General features: G+C 47.1%; 1 protein-coding gene across 1 annotated transcript in view; it reads left to right on the top strand.

The window, feature by feature from the left end:
* The window catches only part of LOC146187919 (uncharacterized), a 52,765-nt gene that overhangs the window by 18,966 nt on the left and 20,304 nt on the right, over window positions 1-13,495 (top strand). The window contains exons 2-3 of the mRNA XM_084603062.1: window positions 653-831; window positions 9,912-9,988. Coding sequence (XP_084459188.1) covers window positions 653-831; window positions 9,912-9,988 — 256 coding nt within the window. The remainder of the gene's footprint in view (window positions 1-652; window positions 832-9,911; window positions 9,989-13,495) is intronic.

The raw sequence follows: 13,495 nt of genomic DNA, 5'->3' as shown, positions 1-13,495 counted from the left end.
GGACCAAGTTCACTAATCAGCTTGATCGGAATTTCATCTATTCCTGTATATGTGTTTTTAGGAATATTTTTTTCTGCCTTTTTCCTGTTTTGATTGGTCAGTTCTAAGCTGCTTTGTATTCTGCTACCCTGTATTGCTTCCTGATTTGCGGAGATTACCCTATCGTCGCTTTTAAATGACTCGGCTATAACTGATGTAATGTAGTTCACTGCGTTGTCTCCCACTGATGGATGGATGGAATATAAGAGCGTCCCCTCTGAAACGGGGTGGTAGCAGTAGCTATCATGCTCATTTTTCTCCCTATATCTTAATTATTGATTTAGAATGGTTAACTAAACCATCATTCTATTTATTAAATTCTATTTATTAAATCAGTGCTTAATACTGATGTCAGTAGTAAGAGCGCCACCTGTTGTGCGCAGATTGAACTGCGATGTGTACGCTCTCTGTAAGCACATATCTTGCAAAAGTGTTGCTATGCAATTTTTTCACCAGTTGGCATAGGTTTTTCCGCATAAATAACATGTAATATTCGAATGCTTTGCTTTAGATCGCCAGTGATACGATGAGCATAAAAGGATTTCTGTGCATCGCCATGACACTTCCCATAATAACTATGGAGGTATGGGTCTGAGTTTTCGCTCTTTTGCAGAACGAGAAGACTCGAGAGCTGGTTGCGGCTGTGGCAGCTATCGACAGTGACGTGGGCATCTTGGACTCGGTGGAGGACGCCAGCATGCGATGTGTGTACGCCACGCGACCTGTGTTCCTGGCGGAGCAGCAGTTCGCAGTCTACATCTACTACTACCCCAACATGGAGGGCCCTAACGGGTTCGTAAACTCAGCCTGTTCGAGCAGTGCTTGTTACGTGATAGTGTAAGCGGCCATTGTGTAACAAAAAGATGTCGTTCTGCTAAATTCCGACGTCATGTTACCGTCATTGTGTAGCAGTGAGTAAAACCTCCAGGGCCCTTAAAGAAAACAAGGGAAGGGCATAGCGACTACTGAGGATTGCGTAACCAAATGGCGCTGACCACTGGAGCCATGCAGAGCAGGGTTACGGTAGAAGTAAAAAGAGTCATTTTAAAGACAGGTGAATCCTCAAAGGTTATGAGCACGCAAGACCGACTAGCCATGGTGTAAAGCTCAGCCATAAACTGAAAAATTATTGTCAATGAAACCACCCGGGGCGTGGTCTCACTTCTAATATAAGTGTTGCCGCCTAAGCAGGCATGTATGGAGAAAGAATAGAAGAGCTTAACCAGATGGTAGTCACCCCGTCAAGCTCTGAGGGAGAGTATTGTTAGGGAAAAGGATGTAGTATGGCCTCAAAGGTGGCTCCTGCAAAACTTGCCGCTAGGAGAGAAGCCGAGTAGTCGTTGTGATATTGGACTGTGTAGAGTGACGGAGCTTGAGCTCGTCATGTATCTGGCGAAATACGCGCCCCCTTCTACTCGCGAACCTTGTGTCGACGCGGTCGCGTTGTTCAAACTTCGCGCCGTGTGGCTGGGCATATTTACGACATGGGAAATATATTGTTACGGCGTGAAACCTTCACTCAGGACAGGGTCGCGCCAGACGTGCGAAGACAGACCTTGGTCGCGTTCAGCAGCCCGCTTCTGCTTCTCCCACCACTAACACCCTGTCTTTACACTACTAAAGTGTACTAGAAGAGGGCAGTGGCCTCAATGGCGCTCGTTCCCTGACGCCATTCATGTCAAGTACGAGAGGTGGCGCTACAAGTGTCTTCACTGTAGCTTCTTGCTGGCCCAGCCTACGGCGCTGCGCAGTGGCGCACTGTTAGGTACACGCTGCTTAAGTCTTGTACCTACTTTGATGAAGCAACGGCGGACGGACTGTTGGTACATGATCGATCTGCAATGACATTCTTTGTTTAGCGTTACTTGCTGTCGCAGGCAGGGCGAGAAATGGCGCGACACGCAATCAGCGATACGTATGGCTTGATGGAAATAACTTGTATGAAAGTGCTATTTTTTCTTGTTTATTGCGAAAGCAATATTTTTAGCACTTCGAGCTTTTGGCGTGTCGTCTCCATACGCAACCTTTCACATGACCATGTGACGTCACTCCAGGCCGAGAGACGGGGCCCCAGCTCGCGCCATCGGATGGTGGCGGTGACATCACGCCATTTTCACGTGACCGTGTCACGTCACGCCTGATCGAGAGAAGGGGCCCCAGCTCGCGCCATAGGATGGTGGCGGCGAGTCCATACACGGCGCTGTGTCGCAGCCGAGAGAGGGCACTCGCTGTTTGTGACGTCACGCTAGGAGGATAAATGGGGCTGTGGCTCGGCTCCTCGCAGTAGTCGGGGCGCAGCCTTACGGTATGTCGGATGATGCGTATAAGGCCCATTTAGATGGGCAAAGAAGTGAATTAAGCTACTAGAAGCAACCAGAAGCAACCTGAAGCAACCAACAGCAGCATCCGTGCTTTCGTATTACTCCAATGTAGATTCTGCATTGCTCTCATTTTTTTGCGTCGAATTTTGCTTGCTGCTAGCTTAGTGGCTTTAACTGTGACAATACCGATCATGTAGTTTGCCAGACCTCATCCAGCCTTTTATCTTTAGCTTCTTGCACATCAAATAGAAATACAACGCGCAAGTGTGATTGTACTTTGAACCATTTAAGACACTTTCATTACAGGTTTTAGCTCTAACTGAATGCCTAAATCTTTGCCGGTCCTTGTTGTCAACGAAACTTTTTACCACATGCAGCATTCTTGAATGATTTCTTGGTTAACAAAGTTTAAACAGACGTCAACAAATCGAGTGCGCAGTGAACCTGAATGTGCATGCTTCTATTTTACCTTCTTTCACGCCCTCCCATTAATTGGTTTAGCTGTTTAATATGTGCACTGTGAAAAGAGGGGCCTAGCAAAAGTGATTCATTGCCAGACCTCCAAAAATTATTTTAAGCTATATGAACTTAAGGCACTTATTCATTCACATTATGAGCAACGAGTCAGCGTAAGGTGATTTTCTTAACTCCCTTACCCATCTTTTTAGAATTTATGGCTTTCACATAAAAGCGCAGCTGAGTGATTATATAAAAGCTGATGATCATGGCATAAAAATAGGTACGCGCGCACAAGCGAGCAAGACGCCAACCTCTTGCCCCAATCTTGCTTTCACAACTGTCAGCACATACTGAACGCTTCAGTCAGCTGTTAATGGCAACTCAAGCGTTTAGTGAACATGTTTTAAATTGCTGGCAAAGCCGATAGCAGACTCGACGGGTATAGCAGCATCCCCCTTCCCTTCTAAAGAAAATGTGTTACCCAAGCGAGTTGGAAGTCATATCCCCTAGTGATGGCATTGGTGGGAGTGCCTACAAACTTTTCTTCCTGTTTTAATCACATATCGATGCCCATCATAACCGGAAATATGAATTATTACCTAATATTAACCGCTAGTCACATGCTATGGTCAGACAGAAATGCTTATGCAGGCAAATATGTCTTTGCTGCCGAGCTGGTTGCATGAAGGCTGGGAGGGTCAGGGTAACGTCTGCTTGTATTTTATTATCTGAGCAGATTTCTAGCAACTAGGACAGCGGTGCACGTTCTTCTCTCATTCTTTCCACAACTCTCCGTTTCTCGGGACTGTAAAAGATATATTTGGGACACCCTCAATGTGAACGTAACCCGTCCTCTTCCTTGACTCGTAACAATGGTTTTTTCGACACTGAGTCATGCTAAACAAATTTGCGTGAAGTTTAGTCCCATTCGCTGCCAGTGCCTTTGCTTCATTTTAATGAAAAGCAAAATTTCATAGACAAAAAGTGAGGAGCAGGACGTCTAGGAAAACACGATCAGAGCACGCGCGCACAGGTTTTAACACAGTGGGCATGGACAAGCGCTACAGGGAACTTGACATCAGCGTCGCCACGCGGCCACTCGGAGAAACAAAATACGTCGATTTTTGCGGCGAAACCGCTAGTGTGGGCTCGGCAGGGGAGTAAGCCCACTGCCCCTTTCTAGTACACTTGACCACTACGTCGCCTTCGCTCCTCCGTGACATTTCCCCCTGCGCAGCCGAAGCCCGCCGGGCGAGTTATGCTGTCTCCCGAGAGTGGCATATGGCTTCAGGCGAGTGAAGTGCAACAGTTCAGTTTTCGCAGAACGGCGACCAGTTCAGGCACCAGGTGCAATTTCATACGTAATATTACTAATTCTGACCACTACCACATTAGGGCCATCGTAGTGGACCAGTACATTTTGATGCAAGCCGCGGCGCTGGACGGGACGCCAAAGTCAGACCGTGTCGCCCGGTGCGTAGATAACATGCCGGTGTTGGCCATCATAGCGGTTCTTGAAACCCTCCTGGATGGCCGTGTTATACGCGAAGATCACGTACGGCAGGATAGTGCCCCAGGTCTTGTGTTCGATGTCGACACATAGCAGTTATGTCCGCAATCGTTCTGTTAAGGCGCTCCGTTAGTCTATTCGTCAGGAGATGGTACGCTGTTGTACGGCGGTGACTTGTAGGTCAAAATGGCCTGCGTGATTTCTGCCGTAAATGATGTTCCCCTGCCTGGCATGAATACTTCAGGGGCGCCGTGTCGCAGTAGAATGCGTTCGACGAAGAACTAGGCGACTTCTGCCGCGGTACCATAGGTAGGGCTTTCGCTTAGGCGTAACGGGTAAGGTAGTCAGTGGCCACGGTGACTCACTTATTACCCGCAGATGAAGATGGAAAGGGGCCGAGGAGATCCATCCCAATTTGTTAAAACGGTTTGGTCGGGGCGGTTGGGATTCAGGAGCCCTAATCGATGGTGTCTTCCGTCGCTGGTACACACAGCACGTTTTCACGTAATAGGCAACGTCGGCAGGTAACGTGGCCAGTAATACCTCTCTTGGATCCGATGCAACGTGCGAGCCATACCGAGGTGCCCTGATATATTAGCTCATCTTGAAACACCTGCAAAATTGCCTTTCGGAATTCTTTAGGTACGACAAGGAAGTATGTGGTCTTGTTCGGCGTTTTTCACGAGGACGTCGTCGCGCAGCGCGAAGGACGATAACTGACGTCTGAACACAAAAAGAGGGGAAGTGACCTTTCCTTCTAAGTCGACGCCAGCTAGGTCCTTCAACTCAGGGTTCGACCACTGCTGTTGATCGAAACTGGTGGCGCTTACCGGAACCAAGAAGTCGTCGTCATCGTCTTGTGTCCACAGGGGCTCGGGACAAGCAGTATGCGTTGGAATGCTAGCGCCCAGACTTGGAGACCACTCTGATGCCAAATTCTTGGAAACGTAAGCTCCATCGAGCAAGGCGGCCGGAGGGGTCTCATATTATCGGAGTGGATGATGATCGCTTACTACCTTGAATGGTCGACCGCATAGGTACGTACGGAACTTTGAGGAGGCCCAGATGATTGTGAGGCACTCCTTTTCGGTCGTGGAATAGTGGGGTTCGGATTTTGAGAGGGCCTGCTAGAGTAGGCGATTATTTGCTCCTGTCCGGCATTCTTCTGAACGAGAACGACGCTTAGGCCCCTGCTGGCGTCGGTGTGTACATCAGTCTATGAGTTCTCATCAGTGGCCTAGCACAGGAGGGGACTGTAGGCGGCGCTTAAGTCCCTCGTACACGTTTGCTTGCGGTGACTCCCAGTGAAATGGCACGTCTGCTTTTTAAAGCTCCGTTAAATGTTCGGAGAGGCGCGAAAAGTCCTTGACAAATCGTCTGTAATACGCGCACAGTCCTAGGAATCGGCGTAGAGCTTTCTTGTCACCAGGCTGTGGAAACTGCGCGATCGCAGCTGTTTCTGTGGGCCAAGGTGAACTCCTTCTTTGATAACAATATGACCCAGAAACATATCTTCTTAGGTGAAGTGACAATTCTCTGCTTTCAACGTTAAACTGGGCAACTTGATTGCGTCAAACACTGTTCCAAGCTTTCTAAGATGGTCTTCAAAGTTCGAAGTGAAAAAAAACAACGTCGTCTAAATATACCAGACAAATTCGCTATTTGAATCCAGCCAGTACGGTATCTTGCTGGAATGTTGCTGGTGCGTAGCAGAGGCCGAATTACATTACCTTGAACTAGAAGAGGCCGTCTGGCGTGATAAACGCGGTCTTCTCGCGCGGTCCGTTCCGTCGACCTCATTTTGCCAGTACCCGCTCTTCAGGTTTATCGACGAGAAGTACTTAGAGTTACAGTGCCGGTCCAGTGTGTCATTTATGCGGGGAAGCGAAAGTGGCGGTTTCAGAAGGCGCCTGAAAGAAGACCACTGCGACGTCAATAGTAGCAAAACGACTTGAAACTCTGCAGCCATCAAAACATAGGACACCTGTGTGACTCGGATTCCCCACAGACACTTGAAAAAGGAGGAGGAGGAGGAAGATAAGGAGGAAAGGCAGTGAGGTTAACCCGTATAAGGAACCCGTTTGCTACCCTGCACTGGGGGAAAGGCGTGAGTGGATATAAAAGTTGTGAGAGAAGGATGGGTGAAGTTAGTACAGTCACATCACAGACATGTCACGTCACATCGCGTCACCGTCATATCACGGAACATAACAGCAAACTCATAGTCTTTCGATTAGGTCTGTTCTTTTCATAAAGCGGAGATTGAAAAAGAAAATCTGTTATCTAGCCGCCTACTCAGGGATCTTTACGCATAGAAATGAAAAGAGAAATGATTAATTGAACGCGGGGAAATCAAACCGAGATACACATCCATTCTGCATGCAGTATTTTTGCTTTATAAGCAACGGCTAATCTCGTTTCATATTCATTGTGAAGTAAGCCCCCGTAGCGGTGCCGAAACGTGAATGTTTTGTTGTGTGTATAATGTATAATGTGTATAATGTGTGTATAATGTAAGCCCTCAGTCACCAGCGGCTACGGAACAACTGACCACGGCGGCGGTCAGACCTGTGACGCAGCAGGGGGTGCTAAGAAAGCCTGGCTCCGCTGGACAGGCCGCCATTGGAAACTGACCTTGGCAACGTTTAATGCTAGAACTCTAGCTAGTGAAGCTAGTTTAGCAGTGCTGTTAGAGGAACTAGAAGGCATGAAATGGGATGTCATAGGGCTTAGTCAGGTTAGGAGGCCGAATGAGGCATATGCTGTACTGAAGGACGGGCATGTACTGTGTTATCGAGGTTTACCAGAAAGGCGACAACTAGGAGTAGGTTTCCTTGTCAATAAGTATATAGCGGGCAATATAGATGAATTCTATAGTATTAATGAGAGGGTTGCAGGCATCGTAATTAGGCTTAATAAGCGGTATAAACTGAAGGTTGTACAGGCCTATGCACCTACATGTAGTTATGATGACCAGGCAGTTGAAAGCTTCTATGAAGATGTAGAATCGGCAATGCGAAAAGTAAAGACGCAGTATACTGTACTAATGGGCGACTTCAATGCCAAGGTAGGGAAAAAACAGGCAGGAGACAAGGCAGTAGGTGACTATGGCATTGGTTCTAGGAACAGCAGAGGGGAGTTACTAGTTGAGTTTGCAGAGCGCAATAACTTACGAATCATGAATACCTTCTTCAGCAAACGGAAGAACCGAAAATGGACATGGAAAAGTCCTAACGGAGAGACTAAAAATGAAATCGACTTCATAATGTGTTCAACCCCCGCCATTGTGCAGGATGTAGAGGTAATCGGGAAAGTTCGATGTAGTGACCACAGGATGGTGAGGTCCCGAATTAGCCTAAATCTGAAGAAGGAACGCAATAGATTAGTAAGAAAGAAACCCATCAACGAATTAGCGGTGAGGGGGAGGGCAGAAGAATTCAGGATCTCGCTACAGAATAGGTATTCAGCTCTAACTGAGGATGGCGACATTACCCTAGAGGCAAGGAACAATAATTTCAGAGATATCATTACTGAGTGCGCGGTAGAAGTAGGCGGTAGGATAGTTAGAGAGGATACCGGTAAGCTGTCTAAGGAGACGAAAGATTTGATTAAGAAACGGCAGAGTATGAAAGCTTCCAATCCAACAGACCAGATCGAATTGGCCGAGATATCAAAGCTAATCAATAAGCGCAAGGTGGCCGATATAAGGAAGTATAACATGGAGAAAATTGAGCATGCTGTAAAGAACGGGGGAAGCCTTAAAGCGGTAAAGAAGAAATTGGGCATAGGCAAAAACCAGATGTATGCGATAAGGGACAAGGCGGGCAACGTCATCACTAATATGGACAAGATAGTCAAAGTAGCCGAGGAGTTCTATACAGATCTCTACAGTAGCCAAAGTAGTCAGGACCGTAATGAGATTGGCGGTAGGGAAAAACAGTCAGACGTTCCACCAGTGACGAAGGAAGAGGTCAAGAAAGCACTAGAAACTATGAAAAGAGGGAAATCAGCTGGAGAGGATCAGATAACTACAGATTTGCTGAAGGACGGGGGGGATATCGTGCTAGAAAAACTGGCCACCCTGTATACGCAGTGCCTGGTGTCATCGACGGTACCGGAAGCATGGAAGAATGCAAACATTATCCTCATTCACAAGAAAGGGGACTCTAAGGACCTTAAAAATTACAGACCAATCAGCTTACTGTCTGGTACGTATAAGGTATTTACTAAGGTAATCGCTAATAGAATCGGGACAACCTTAGACTGCAATCAAGCAAAGGATCAAGCAGGGTTTCGGAAACGGTACTCTACTATCGATCATATCCATACCATCAATCAGGTGATAGAAAAATGCTCGGAATATAACCAGCCCTTATACATAGCATTCATTGATTACAAAAAAAGCATTTGACTCAGTTGAAACCTCGGCGGTGATGCAGGCATTGCGAAATCAGGGGGTAGACGAGCCGTACGTGAAAGTGCTGGAAGATATATATAGTGGCTGCACAGCAACCATAGTTCTACATAAAGAAAGCAACAAAATTCCCATAAAGAAAGGTGTTAGGCAAGGAGACACAATCTCCCCAGTACTATTCACAGCATGTTTAGAGGAAGTATTCAGAGACTTGGAATGGGAGCAGTTAGGGATAAGGGTAGATGGAGAATACCTCAGTAATCTGCGATTTGCTGATGACATTGCCTTGCTAAGCAACTCGGGGGATGAACTGCAAATAATGATTGATGACCTAGACAGGAAAAGTAGAAAGGTAGGCTTGAAAATCAATATGCAGGAGACTAAGGTAATGTTCAACAGCCTCGGGAAGGAACAGGAGTTTACATTAGGTAGCGAAATACTGGAAGTAGTAGGCGAATATATCTACTTAGGACAGGTAGTAACCGCAGATCCGGATCATGAAAAGGAAATAACAAGAAGAATAAGATTGGGATGGAGCGCGTTTGGCAAGCACTCGCAGATTATGACTAGCAGCTTACCGGTATCGCTCAAGAGGAAAGTATACAACAGTTGCATCTTGCCTGTACTCACCTATGGGGCTGAAACGTGGAGGCTAACCAAGAGAGTTCTACTTAAGTTGAGGACAACCCAGAGGGCTATAGAACGAAAAATGGTAGGGGTAACATTAAGAGATAGAAAGCGTGCAGAGTGGGTCAGAGAAATAACTCAAGTTAACGACATTCTAGTGGAAATTAAGAAGAAGAAATGGACATGGGCAGGACATGTAGTGCGAAGAGAGGATAACCGATGGTCGCTGAGGGTAACAAACTGGATTCCAAGGGAAGGAAAGCGTAGCAGGGGGCGGCAGAAAGTTAGGTGGGCGGATGAGATTAAGAAGTTCGCAGGGGTCAAGTGGATGCAGCTAGCACAGAACCGGGTTAAGTGGAGAGATATGGGAGAGGCCTTCGCCCTGCAGTGGGTATAATCAGGCTGATGATGATGATAATGTATTTCCTCAGTTACATGGACGAGAGCCGTTGCCTTCAAATATGCTAATTGGGTCATCTCAAATTTGCCTAAGGAAACTGAACTACTCGGCTATGACGCTTATTCTTCTTTTATGCCGAAGGACACTAAAAGAACAAGGGTTTTGCGTGGAGCTCAATGCTACGGATCAAGGCTACTTCCCAAACTACCTGTGTGGCGGTGAGTGTCCACGTCATGCTTGCGACGCATGGCCAAGGGTGCCATTTTGTATAGTACGCAACTCTTCGCCCTGAACTTTCAAACGACTGCAGCCTATAGTCATTAATATTGGGGATTTTTTTCAGTAATGAAGAAAAAAAACAGCTAATATGAATTACATACAAAATAATGCATTTGGCGGAGTATCGGCTGAAGGGAAGTTGGTCATCACCACTGACACCTGCAAACGAGCCATTGGTTTCTTTTTAAATAGGTGTTGCGTCGTAAGTTGAGAGCGCCGGCTGCAACTCAGAAAGTGCGTGGTGTATTATGCGTGCTGTGCCATGCCGTCATGCTATCCTTCGGTGGCATGCGCCGCGCTCCCATGTTGTGTTTAAAAGAAGGTCCCGCCCCACGGTGCCGACGGTCGTGCGAGGGCTTCCTCGTCAGGTATTATATCATCCTGCATACGTGTTCCCTGTACCCTGGCCGAGAATAAACCTCTTTCAGTCTTCCGGCAGCTCTCGTCCTGTCTTCGTAGTGGTCTCTACACAACATTGGGATGGAATCACACCTTGAAGGGAGCAGTGTCGTAGATGACGCTAAGTAAAGAGCATTCCTCGTTTCAGCACTAGGCTTAAGAGCCATCGACGTGTCAACTGGGCGTTGCACGCTAAGAAAAGTTCAGGGGTTGACCAACGCCGAGACTGTCCAAGTACTGCAAAACTACGCGCCAAGGCCAACGAGATAGTACAGAGCTTCAAATTCTTCACACGTGTCCAAAATGATGAACCGTCCTAGCAGTTCATTGTGGAACTTCGAAGAATCGCCAGCAATTGCAATTTCGGTGACAATCTTGACTGCATGCTACAGGACAAAATAGCGTGTGGTATCCTAAATACTGACGTTAAAAATTCACTACTCTCACGGTCGAAGTTGACTCTGAAGCAAGCGGAACACTTCGTTTTGGTGGCAGAAACTGCGGGACAAGTAGTGAATCTTAAGAACTCTCCCGAGGACAAGACAGAGCCTGGCCTGCACAAAATGAGTGGTCAGCAGGGAACTTCAGCAAGGAACGGCAGCGCTGTAAATGTACAGACAACAGCGTGCTATTTATTCGAAGCCAGGAAGACAACAAAACAAGCTGAAGCTTCAAAAGGGCTAAATGTTTACAGTGTAGAAAAAAGGCACCCTGCGGCTGTGTGTCGTTGAGAGAGAAAACAGAAGCGAAACACGTTTGCCTTAACTGGGAGCTCTTCGAATGATGGTGACGAAGGACAAGAACGCATTTCGCAGTAGCACATGCTGAAGCAACAGTGCCCCCGTCACGCAGCCGTCAAGAATGAGACGACTACGAGAATTTGGACTTTCAGCTACAAAGGAGGAACATTCTCACTTCTGGCTAATGGACAGTATTAAGAGCCGGAGCCTGCTCCAGCTCCTTGAAGAAATTTGATTGCATGACTTCCTTTAAGTTAAAAAACAGCTTTATTCTGTGCCACATGACAAGCCTTCAAATACAAAAAAAACAGTGCCCCCCTCTAGACAAGTTGGATACCTCTACTCGAAGCAACTTTCGCTGGGGAGGAGTCAATATGAACATGAAGATCGACACCGGATCACCTGTGTGCGTGATACCTTGGGAAATATACCGCAAGAGTCATGAAATGCGGCCAATTCTCGAATATAAAGCTGTCATATTACCTCGAACCACTGCTCATCGCCGGTAAGCTCATGCTTCCAGTCTGGTGCGACGGCAAGACTTACCGCTTGACCGATCGCAGGAGCTTTTATCACAGTAGCGGAGCCTGTCTTTGCATTAGAGACCTAATTGGAGCTCTTAATAATAATAATTGGTTCACAGGAAGGGAAAGGCGCAGTATCTGTCATCCTTGTTTCTGTGGACACTTGAGCCGCGCCGTAAGGGAAGGTAGGAAGGTGGGAGTGAAAGTGGATAGAGGGAAAGAGGAGCCATAATGAAGGGCTACGGAGTAATTTCGACCACCTGGGGATCTTTAACGTGCTCTGACATCGCAAAGCACACGGACGCCTCTTCGTTTCGCCTCCATCGAAACGCAAGCGCCGCGGGGGGGATCAAACCTGCGTACACCGGTACAGTAGTCTGGCATTGGAAGTTTTTTGCATTGCAGCTTCGGGGCAGCAGGCAGAAGAGAACAATCAGCATGCTATTCTCTCCGAGTACGAAGACGTGTTCGGGCTAGAACTTGGGCAATTCAAGGCATCGCCAGCGAACCTGTACATGAAGAAGGAAGCTGTTCCTAAATTTTTAAATCCTTTCTTACCCGATGAGAGATAAGGTGGCAGATGAGCTGGACAAACTTGCGAAAAATGGCGTGTTTCCACCGGTAGCGAATTCAGATGGGTCAACACTGATTGTCCCAGTTATTAAAAAGGAGGATCGGTCAGGATCTGCGGCTTACGAGCTAACCATCAAATGATTGCACATTGTCCGCTACCTGTGATCGAAGACCTTTTTGCTGCGCTGCATAAGGAAAAAGTGTTTACACCCATCGAGGACTGTTTTCTTAGAACCGCCTGCCGTTCGGACTATCGTTAACTCCAGCTATATTTCAGCGTACCACGAAAATGGGGCTAACCGGCTTACCAGCTGTTTAAGCGTTCGTGTGGTAGAGAATAAGGACGGAGGCGAATGCCTCAAGGTGGTTTTTCAGCGTTTCCGCGAGCTCGGTGTCAATGTGTGAAAGGAAAAGTGCAGTTTTTGTATTCCCGTATTTGGGGCATATAGGATCAGTTATGACGAGCAGCAACAAGTGGAGCAGACCAAGGATGCTGCAATGAAGGTTCCAAGCCCTAAGAATATGAACGAGCTAAGTTCCTACCTTGGTCTTTTGACATGCTGCATCAAGTTCCTGCCAAATATGGCTAGTTTACTAGCTCTATTGTATGACCTGTAAGTAAGGATCATCGTTGGGTATGGGGTCCGGAGCAGCAAGAGTCATTTGAAAGGTCTCAACAGTGCTACGACAAGTGAAAGTGATGACTCACATCGATCCCGCCAAGCCTTTGCGTTTAGAATACGATGCCTCACCACAAGAAATTGGGGCAGATCTTTCAAATCGAGTGGAAAATGTTAAACGATCAACCGCATTTCTCTCGCGGCGACTTGCGAGCCGAAAGAAACTTCTTAATTGCAATGTGAACCATTAGCACTGGCATTTGGAGCAGCTAAATTCACGGTTACCTTCTTTACAGAAGGTTTGTTTTGATGACAGACCATAAGCCTCTGGTCGGACAGTTGGAGAAGGCCGTCCAATTCCACTCACGGTTATTGCCGGGATACGGTGCTGGTACAATCAAAACGCAGAAGCGCTAAGTCTGCCTCCAGTAAAAATGCCAGAGGAAGCCTCAGATGAAGTGTCAGAATATGTACAAATTATACTGCATTTTCAGGAGACCCTACCTCCCTCGCGCATTCTCCGCTAAATGGCTGTAGAAGACAAGGCACTTGTTGAGGTAAAGTTCTTCATAACTCGTGGCCATGCGAGC

Source organism: Amblyomma maculatum, chromosome 5 (assembly GCF_055883805.1).
Source record: "Amblyomma maculatum isolate TAMU_Amacu chromosome 5, ASM5588380v1, whole genome shotgun sequence".
In the NCBI taxonomy this organism is placed as follows: Eukaryota; Metazoa; Arthropoda; class Arachnida; order Ixodida; family Ixodidae; genus Amblyomma; species Amblyomma maculatum.
Note: the sequence above shows the minus strand (reverse complement) of the source record. Positions and strands in the feature narration are given on the sequence as shown.